Source organism: Contarinia nasturtii, unplaced genomic scaffold (assembly GCF_009176525.2).
Source record: "Contarinia nasturtii isolate CC-2019 unplaced genomic scaffold, AAFC_CNas_1.1 Cnas_scaffold_78, whole genome shotgun sequence".
Classification (NCBI taxonomy): Eukaryota; Metazoa; Arthropoda; class Insecta; order Diptera; family Cecidomyiidae; genus Contarinia; species Contarinia nasturtii.
The window spans coordinates 1,012,894-1,023,307 of NW_022197436.1; the positions used below are offsets into that span (position 1 = coordinate 1,012,894).

Below are 10,414 nucleotides of genomic sequence, written 5' to 3' on the forward strand. Positions count from 1 at the left end.
TCTCTCTCTCTCTCTCTCTCTCTCTCTCTCTCTCTCTCTCTCTCTCTTTGTGTATTCGATTATGCCTCTAAACATTTATTGACTTATGCGTAAATATAATTCATCAATTTAATATGAAAAAAAAATTACATATAGTTTGTAATTACGTTAAATGTATACGTAAACAATTATTTTGTCGAGACATAACAATTCGGCAGAATCAAAAAAACGGATTATTTGTACTATCTCATAATTTTGTTTATTTGAAATTAAAATCATTATTGAATTTAGTTCGATTGCTTAGTTTTCTCTCTTTCCTTCGTTCATTGCGATTGTCGCTGTTGTTTGATTTCCAAACACGCGCTAGTCATTATCACGTAAGAAAACGCATAAATTACGTGAATGGTCAGAAAATTCTAGGTCGGGCTACAAATGTGTTCCTGTTTGGTGCCATTGAACCAACTCACTACATGCATATACATTTGCGTTCGATGACTTTACATTTGTGGGTGACATCATCATATTTTTAAAACCGACCGAATAATTAAGATGATCGTCTGGACTTTGATTACACAATTCCATTAAAACAAATATCATGACACAAACTAAAGATTGTTCACAACACACACACAGAATTAAATATCAACAAGTGTAAAAAAATCGCATTTCATGTGAATTTTCACATCGTTTTTTGTTTGGATTATGAATCCGATCATGTCTTTCTTTTTTATATCGAAAATTTGTGTGATAGTGTGTTTGGGTTTTGGTGCCAACTATACGAAGTGTGGGAGAGCGGGAATTCAAACTCACCATCACTACCCGGTTTTTCAGCAGCAGCTGCTAAACACCGCGGACATGATGCACTTAAATCAACATCACTATGCATCGCTATACCGTTTTTGAAACGTATCGATGGCTGTTTACTACTTCGATTTTCATGATGGTTTGATTGATTGAATTTAGCTTTGTCAGCCGCTATAATAAAAGAAAAAACAAGGAAGAGAAAAGAAATAAAAAGAGAGAGAGAGAAAGAAAACCGAAAATGAAGACGAACTAAAAAACCAAACATAACTCAATAAAAAGAAACACATCAGCAACACACACAGAGAGAGAGAGAGAGAAATAGAACTCGGAACCATCATCCGATAAAGCAAAATTAACAGCTTTTTACGAGCGAATAATGTGTTTTGCAAAATAAAGATAAATTTTAATTTTCACGTTCATTTTAATGGCTTTCGAAAAACAAAATGAACAAAATGGAAAATATAAAGGTAAAAAAAATGGAAGAGGAAGCTTTGGCTGCTAAGGATTTAGTATTAGGAAAATAAACAAAGCCTGGTTAGTGATAAATGGTTAGCAATAGTTCAGTATCAAACGATTGACCAATGATACAATCATTTTGGTAATAAAAGATTGGAATTTTCCGCTTTTTCGACGGAAAAATTGAAATTTTCAAATTGTTAACAAACAGTACTTTGGCATATTGTCAATTTAAAAAAAAATCAGTGAGAACTCTCGCACCACAATAAACGATACTTTTCTAATTACCGACATATCGCAAATTGACATTATCTTTTTTGAATGTCTGCCATTTGACTGGATTTTATCTTTTTGTTGTTCATTTTCCTCTCTTTCTTTATCGAATCACACCTCGACATATAATAAAATAGACTAGCCGCATTTTGTCTTGCACTATCTGAACAAGAGCGATAATAATATTACCGGGCAGTTTTGTGTGAAAAGAGAAAGAATGCGGTAATTTGTGTACATGCAATGACTTGACTATTGTTTTCCGTCAGTCACGAAACGTGAGTATTCTTTCGTTTTTTTCATTTTGTTTTTTTTTCACTTCATTCTGTCTCCCTCTCTTCATCTCTAATGGACAATTATCAAATGAAGCTTCAATCTAGATTAGAGTGACAAGACAATAGCACGTATACTTATGATGTCATTTTTATAAGTCTAAGTTATTAAATTAATGACAATAATGGTGTAACGTTTCAGTAAACAAATAGACTCTTGATTAGTGTTGAAATGCTCGTGTTGTTTGAGTATCGATTCTAAAATGTTTAGTAAATTTATTGGTTTTTTTTGGAGGGGGTGGGGTATTAATACGAGCATAAGTCGATTGGGAATCGAAAAGAGCACGTTTTCCAATAAGTGTGTATTCGAAACAAAATGTCCATTTTCCAGTCGTTTAAATGTCATATTGAAAATGCCGTTGAAATTGGATATGTGTGTTTTTGACTGGTTTTCAATAGAAACAATGTTTGTTCTGTTTTTTAATCCTCCTAAAAACACCATTTTGCATGATTGTGAATCTTAACGGGCTTCTCGTAAACTTGCATTCGATATGTGGGTCTTTTGTCTGCCAACCGCCTGGATTACCGCCATGTAAAAAAAGCTCATATACACAAATGCGCGCAATCGTTTATGACCACGGGGAAAACAATACATTTTAATTTGGTACAAGAAAGTCCAAAATAAATAGTTTTTCTGATGGCGCTTTGATTAAAATTGATTTTGGTTGAAGAAATTGACATTTTTGGAGATATTATAAAACCATGAAAAGTCACCGAATTTGGCCATGGACCCAAGGTATATCAATATTTTGTTTTGTGACGCTCAAAGCTTCAAGGCTCGAATCCCTTTCTGTCATGTAGTTACAAGTAGTAGTAGCCCCTTGTTTCTCGCAATTCAATCCACGACCAATACAATGTAAATCGTATTGCGCGCAATGCGGAAACGCAAACGCTATAAAAAATACGCTCAAAACATTTATTAAGTCCTCTGTGTACAGTTTGTGAGACTAATTAAATTATCGTTCGCTGACGAAGGAGAGAAGAAGACGACAACACCAACTAGAAAAAAAAGAGAATTTCTTTTTTTTTTGTGTGTCGCTAATTGCCGCCAACGTCTGTTGAATGTTTTATTAATATGGTCAGCAAGCGTGTGGTCGCCGTTCGCCGAAACGAAACCCTATCGAATATTGTGTGCACGAGCAAACATGTGAAAAATCAGACGTTGAATGACAGCAAAAAAATCAAACAAAACGTGTGTGATGATATCGAAAACGAACTAAATGTTATAAATTAGCAAGTAAATCAAACAAACAAAAGCTCATATCTTTTTTACATAACTACCAACACCGTGTGCGAGAGAGATCATTCGCATTTGACATTGAATTCGAATAAAGTTATTTTTGACGATCGAAAAGGGTCCGCCAACCACTTTGCGAAAGTTTTTGCTCGAAAATGATAATGACTTTTTTCGAGAGCGGAAAAAACGAGCGGGAGAGAGGGAGAGAGACAAAAAAATGCAAACAAAATTGTAAGCTGTGTGCGAACGTATAAAATTTGTGTCAGGCAAAAATCATACAGTTTTCATATGATTTACATGCAATCGTTGGCAATGTAAACAATTGGTTCCAACTCGATGGCGCTTGTCCCTTGTTGATTTGAGTGACGTATACATTCATTTTCTTCTCTCGCTTTCGTTCGATGTTGTTTAAATTGTGCGCCATTCAATTGACGGCGGCACAATACATAAACAAAAATTGTTTATTTATTCGACGGTTACGTGTTTGCACCGAATTAAACTTATTGTTTTTCTTTTAATTTAATCTCAATTAAGTTCTATTCTATTTTTTGTGCATTATTACTTCTTCATATTTGTTGTGTCTTTGCTACCCCGTTGAAATAAAAAAAGCAGACACCAAACAAGTCACATAATGGTAAAGCGTGTGTAGCGTGCTTATTTCGCTGAGGTAGCCAGAAATTGAAGCGTACGAGTGCAGCGCACATTTGTTTATCGCTTGTAATGTAATTTGATTAATTTTCAGCGTGTTCATTGTTGGTTTTCCTCTGTCAGCCCGAAATTGTCGAATATGAATTTTCTCAAATGGAAAACCACCACGTAAGTTGATTCGTTGCTAATGTATCTGAATGTATCTTATGCCATTAATCAGAAAAAAACAACGAAACAGGAAAAAAACCACACAAGACACAAGGATAGAATTACAAAAGTTCGTAGAAATAATATATTTTACGAAATTCCTTCAAATAACAACGAAGAATGCGAAATTGCAATTATTGGTTCTGTTTTCGCAAACAAAACACATTTTCTCGCAATTCGTATCGCCAAGGTTGTATATCAATGAAATATTCTCAACTTCATATAGTTTTTTTTTGTGTGTGAATTCATGTGCTTTTCTTCAGAAAATATTCAATTTCACATCAATAACAAAAAACACATTTCCCATCCAAAAAAACGTCAAGTTTTTTTTTCATACAAGTTAATTCCAACTTTAGAAAAAGATATTGCAGGTTACACAACTTAAAATAAATTCGATCATCGTCTGGAGAAACACTTGCGCTGCAAATATTTCCAAATACAAACTTTCGTTCCGCGACTATGATGAACGAATTCATATCACAACACAAACACGCACATAGAATGATTTGTGGATAAATGGCACACTTACCTTCAGTCTCCGTCAGGTCCGAGAATTTGATGCCGCCACTGTAAATAAAAAACAAGAAAAAACCAAACAATTTTTCGGATGAATACAATCGTCTTTGAAACATTATGATTTTTGTTAATTTTTTGTTTTGTTTGTTTGTGGTTGTTGTTGTTGTTTCGTAGTCTTGGTTTCTCTTGGTTTGATGTATGTATGTGTGTATGTGTCATTTGCATGACATTTTATCTCTCGTTGCACTTTACATTTAATTCGATGCGGTTAAATTTGATCAAAAAAATTATTATTCAAAATTGTTGAAATGGTTATCTATGTGTCTCTCCCTCTCTGTGTGAAATGTATTTGAGGTTGTGCGAAACTTTAAAACAATCACACTTTCATTGAATATTTTGCGGTGAAAATCGATTTGAATCAACTGGTTCTCCTTCAATTCGGGAAAAAATTAGAAAAGAAAGCACTTTTTGGCTGAAGCAAATGACTTCGAATCTGGTGTTGTTTTCGAAACATTCGTTTGAGGTTTTTTCTCCAATTCGATTCGATTATTTTGAAAATCAATTCTTCGCTTTACGAAAATCACACCAATTCCATTATTTCACCGGTAATTCAGCGGTCGACGTGAAATTTGTCGTAATTTTCCGACACTTTCATTTTCAAGCATTGGCAAGCATATAAAAACGTACAATCAGCAATTGTTTTCTCATAAAATGAGTGAATAAAAAGCAATAAAAAAACTTTAAAATTGCATTCAAACGAACAAGATTAATATGTTGATTTTCATTCAAAGTGAACGAGAAGAAGAAAATGAAAGGAATAAAAATGACTAGGAAAAGAAAAAAGCATACATTGATTTTTAGATAAGATAGATCCGTAAGATCTCCGCAAGAGCTAGAGCATGGTTACATACACACGCAGAATCATTCTTCTTAGTTCGCCTGATTTGCGTGTCGAAACAACACCGTAAAATGAATTGCATGTATCACGCTTAGATCCAGCTCTTGCGAAGATCTTACGGATCTATCCTATTCAAAAATCAATGTATGGAAAGAAGTTTCACCTAGGCGAAGAAAAAAAAATGAAACAAACTCACTAAGGAACACACATACGATTAATGGAATGCTTGAAAAAGTAAATCGTGTGCAATTTGTTTGCATTCAAATCGAATCAACGTTTACGATGATAAAAAAAAATGAAAATGGATTCCGCTTTGATTCCGTTATGATTAATATAAAAATGTGTAAGATTTTCGATTTGTTTCGCTTTGGATTTCCGTTCGTACGATTTTTGCAATAAAATTGTAAATGTTTTATTGGTTCTAAATTTGGTTGGTGGAGAAAATTTTGCAAATGGAAAATAATAAAATGCCTACGAGAGTGTCATTCATCATTTACCTGAGCAACACAGTGGCCGTTTCAGGCACTCGGAACACCTGCAAAAATTAACATAAGCCAAGATTCTAATTGTCGGTTTTGGTTTGTTTTTTTTTTTTTTTTGTATTTTTTTTTTTTGTGAATGGTTTTTGTTGTTTTTGCATTTATTTTGAAAATTTTGTTTTAATGGACAAATTGCCTGACGCTCGGTTTGCATTTTACGAAATTAAAAAAAAAACCTCTCCTTTTACGCTTAAAAAAACACTTTTCTTTTACGCTTAAAAAAAGCTCTTCGTAAACAAAATAAAGCACATCTCTTACAGAAACGTCTGAATTGAGTATGCGTGCGCGCGCGAGATTTCAAAAGGCAAGGCAAGAATTATATGACATGAACTCTGCTCTTTAGATAAACGAATGCATTTTTGTTTCATCTATAAAATTGAAAAATCTAAACGAAATGTATGAAAATCTATATCGGTAATCATGAAAAGAGGAAAAAAAAGTGTAACACGATCTAGATTCATCTAAATAAATAAAAAAAATCCCAATAATTTAGTAATACTTAATACTGAATGTTACGGTTGGGATTTTAATTAGAATTTCGATATATTTTAAAATCTGATTCATATCAAATGAGTATTTAAATTGCATATAAACACGTAAATTGTGTATGCTTGTGGCGCACACTTGTTTGCGTTGTACATTCGGTTTTGCATTGTCATTGATTGGGGATTGAGAGTATAAATTTTTGTCCTTGCCTTTTGGATCAACAAACAGAAATTTTGTAATGAATTGTGATTATATCGTCGAGCCCAAGAAATGACAAATGGTTCATATCGTACAGTGTGCACATGATATTGCGCATAAAATAAATAATTATATATATATACGAATTCAATGAATATCATAATAATCGGTCAAAATGTCAGTCAGTTGCAAGCAGCAGCAGCAGCAGCTATGAAAGCAAATTGATTTCGTCATTTCTTGGCTGTTTGTATTTTTCACTCATCATATACAGAATGACTCATCTAAACAATTCCGTGTGTTTAATCGAACACAAAACAATAATAATAATAAAAAACACGTATAGCGAACAAAATTGAAAGGTAACAAAACTGAATCCTCATTTAAATGTAGGCTAATTTAACTATCAATTACACGCTAATTTAATTTATTTCGAACAAAACACTAATTTTTCAAAAAAAAAAAAAAGAATTTCATCTTAAACTATAAAGTTCATTGATTTGGTACAGTTAAATGATGCTCACCTTCCAACCAAGATTCTCGAAGAATGTACACATCCGGGACTGGCCAGTTGTTTTACCACCACATGGACCTATATTTAAAAATACGAATAATCAATGGATAGAGACAAAATGCAAGCGAACATTTTTATGGTATCGTATTTCGAAAATGATCCGATACAAATGAATGCAATTTGATTGCATTCACTGCTTCGTGCAATTCATTAGAAATTTCTAAAGGCAACAGAAATAGAGAGAGAGGGAGGGAGAGGAACAAAAGATCACGTGAGACATTAAAATCCATTATAAACAAAAAACAATGAGAAGACTAAACAAGAATAGACAAAATACAGTCATTGCATTTCGCACAATATCTTATTGTTGCGAGAAAAAAAGCAACAACAACCGATAAAATGATTCAATGTAAAATCGTTGTCGATTCGGTTTCTCGTAATGTTCGTTCGCTCTTCTAAAAGCATTTCACATATGTGCAAGCCTCTCTATCCGTCATCTCTCTTGCTGTATGTATGCGCTTAATGTGCATCGATTGCACTTCAAACGGTTTCAATAACAGATATGTTTTTTAAAAAAAGAAATGATCGTCCCATCGATTCAAATCGTTTGATCATATATATATTAAAATGCATTTAGCGTTGCGGCAATTTTCATGGCTCAGAATCGAAGACGGAGAGTAACGATAACGAAAGAACTTTTCGACGAAAAACTGAATGAAATCAATGTCGGGTCCCATTCGACAAAAACTAGAGCCTATGCTTCAAAAATAGATTCGAAATCGATTGATTGTTACGAATTTGGCTGCCGGTTTCTAAAAAACAATCCCACCTTGTTGTGTGTATTTCTCTTTGGTTCCAGACTAAGAAAAAATCTGGGAAAGTTTAATTTTGTTATTCGCATCATTATACGAAAATAGATTCCGCATCGACATGTGGATTTTCTAACGAACAAAAAAAGAAAGGAAAAAAACTAACAACAAAAAGCGAAAACGAAAAGGAAAAGTAAAACGGCGAAGCACACAGCAAAGCATAGTTGAATTTGTATTCGAAAAGCACATGGCTGTCAGCGCGCGTTTGCGCGCTTGTGTGTGTATGTTGTGATGATGACAAGGTTTACAGTTCATTTTACGCTCGTTTTTTTTTTCTTCTCTTCTTTCTAGGAAAAGAGAAGCATATTGCGTGTATTGAAATCTATGTGTATGCATGTCGGGCTGGCTGTTGTTCGCATTTGACATAAATTGTGTATGATGTATGTAATAGTATGACGGATAGCGAAAGAGAACGAGAGTGGCAATGACAACGGAAAGACAGAGAGATATTTTCCACATCGTAAAGATGAAGAGCAGAACAATATGAGTGAATGATTCATAGCAAAAACCGCGTGGTATTTTCATACACCAAATGACGCATCGAGACGTCAATTGATTTCCTTTCGACATACATTTTATTTCGATCCCTTTTTCTTTCCCTCTCTCTCTCTTTGTCTTGCCTTTAATTTTATATTTTCCAAATTGTCAATCGGTTTGAACGCCTCTTAGTTACACACACAAACACACACACACTTCTGATCTATTTAAAAAAGCATTGAACTTCTGAACCGATAACAATGAAAAGATGCGACGACCATAAAACAAATTGTGTGTATATTATGAGAGATGCATCATAAGATAAGGAATAAGAACCAAATATGACTACTTACCACCGGTTAAAACTAATCTATAGACACGTTTTTCACTCTTATGTATATCCATTGTTGATGAGTTTTGTGTATTTGTTAAGTGTAGATACAATTGGGTTTTTTCTGAGAAAATTTAGAAGGTTTGTTTCGTTGTCTTCCTCCGGATATCTTCCTCTTACTCTCTCTCTCTTTCTAAATATATATCGTTGCTGATAAGGACCAGTGGCGTCTACGCTACCAGAATCTCTATATCTGTATTTGGGAGGTATATTTTTTGTTTTCTCTTATATCGCACTTGCACTTGTTTGTACACACGCACCAACAACTTATCCGAACAACATCAACAACAAAATTAAATATAATAATAATAATAATAATACACGCGCGCGTATGCCTCGTAATTTAACTAATTATAACAAATGCAGGAACTTTACGTTTTTTTTATACGAACACTTTTTTCTCTTTCACTCTCTCTCTCTCTTTCTCTCTCTCTCTCGATTTTTAATTTACGACTTCGTCAAACCAAACAAATGTGAGAAAACCAAAGAAACGGGGGGAGTGAAACGAACACGAAGGAAAATCTTAACGAAAAGAATATGATGTATGTGCAGTTGAAATGCGCTTAAAAGCAAATTATCAAATGACTTTATTATTTGAGAACATTGTCACGGTGTGCAAGCGCGCGCTCTCTATTCTTTCTTAAATTTTGATTGATGTGACAATTGTTTTGCTGGTCGAAAAAAGAAGCGACTTTGTTGAAAAACTCTTCAGCGGCCGTTCGTTTCACGGTGATATATCAATTATCGGTATAAAGTTATGGTGACAACTCTTCGTTTTCTGCTTTTACTGATTTCCGGCACCAAAAAACCAACAACATTTAAAATTCAACTTGAATTTCGCACAATTTTTTTTACGATGATTCTTCAATCGGCTACTGCGAATTTTCTTTGCTATTCTTTATGCACTATGGTGCTGAATAGAATTTAAAAATAAAATAATAATAATCGAATCGAACGCAAACGTATCGAAATGTTGTCTAGCAACAAGAACAAATTGTTTGAAACAAATTAAAAACTTCGCACTATTGTGTGATGATATGTGCTGATTGAATGAGAGAAGAACGAATTGATGTTGTGAGTAGTTCGGGTTTGATTTCAACTCTTCAACGCACGTCCACTTTCAACTGATTTTGACAAGAAAATGAGGTACGATTTTTCATGTAACACTCTTATTGGGCAAACTGACAAACCTCTAATAGAACACAAACACACACATTCTCTCTGTCTCTCATACACCGTTGTTGTCGTCGTCGTCGTCGTTTCCGTCGTTGTCGTCGTCGTCACATTTGGTTAAACAGCAACAACGCTACACATTTACAACAAGCACATTTCTTTCTCGCATCACAAAATTTATAAATGCTCCTGACATTTCTTTCGTGTATTGTGTGTTTTGTCGGTTGTATGTTTTTATTTCTCTCTTTTTTGCGTCGTGCCGATTCTTCTGACACATTGAGCGCTCAAGTTTTGTTTTTACAATATGTTTGTATGCTGTTTGCCAATGTCTTCCTCTACTTTTTCTCTCGTCTACACCGTCTTTTTCTCCCCTATCCCGTTTTGGCGCTCCGCACTCCTTTTCTTTCTCTCTCGCACACACAC

General features: G+C 34.1%; 1 protein-coding gene across 4 annotated transcripts in view; it reads right to left on the reverse strand.

Annotated features, from left to right (window-relative positions):
- The window catches only part of LOC116346375 (TRPL translocation defect protein 14), a 20,626-nt gene extending 10,621 nt beyond the window's left edge, over positions 1 to 10,005 (reverse strand). The window contains exons 1-4 of one of the 4 annotated variants that reach the window (XM_031776587.1): positions 8,781 to 10,005; positions 7,092 to 7,159; positions 5,845 to 5,882; positions 4,463 to 4,500 (exon numbers count right to left, since the gene is read on the reverse strand). In XM_031776587.1, the coding sequence (XP_031632447.1) occupies positions 4,463 to 4,500; positions 5,845 to 5,882; positions 7,092 to 7,159; positions 8,781 to 8,832 (196 nt within the window). In that variant the 5' untranslated portion in view covers positions 8,833 to 10,005. Of the gene's footprint in view, positions 1 to 789; positions 940 to 4,462; positions 4,501 to 5,844; positions 5,883 to 7,091; positions 7,160 to 8,780 lie in introns of those variants that run through there. The other 3 variants (XM_031776431.1, XM_031776670.1, XM_031776513.1) reach the window with 3 other exon arrangements.
- Between the last annotated feature and the right edge of the window lie 409 nt (positions 10,006 to 10,414).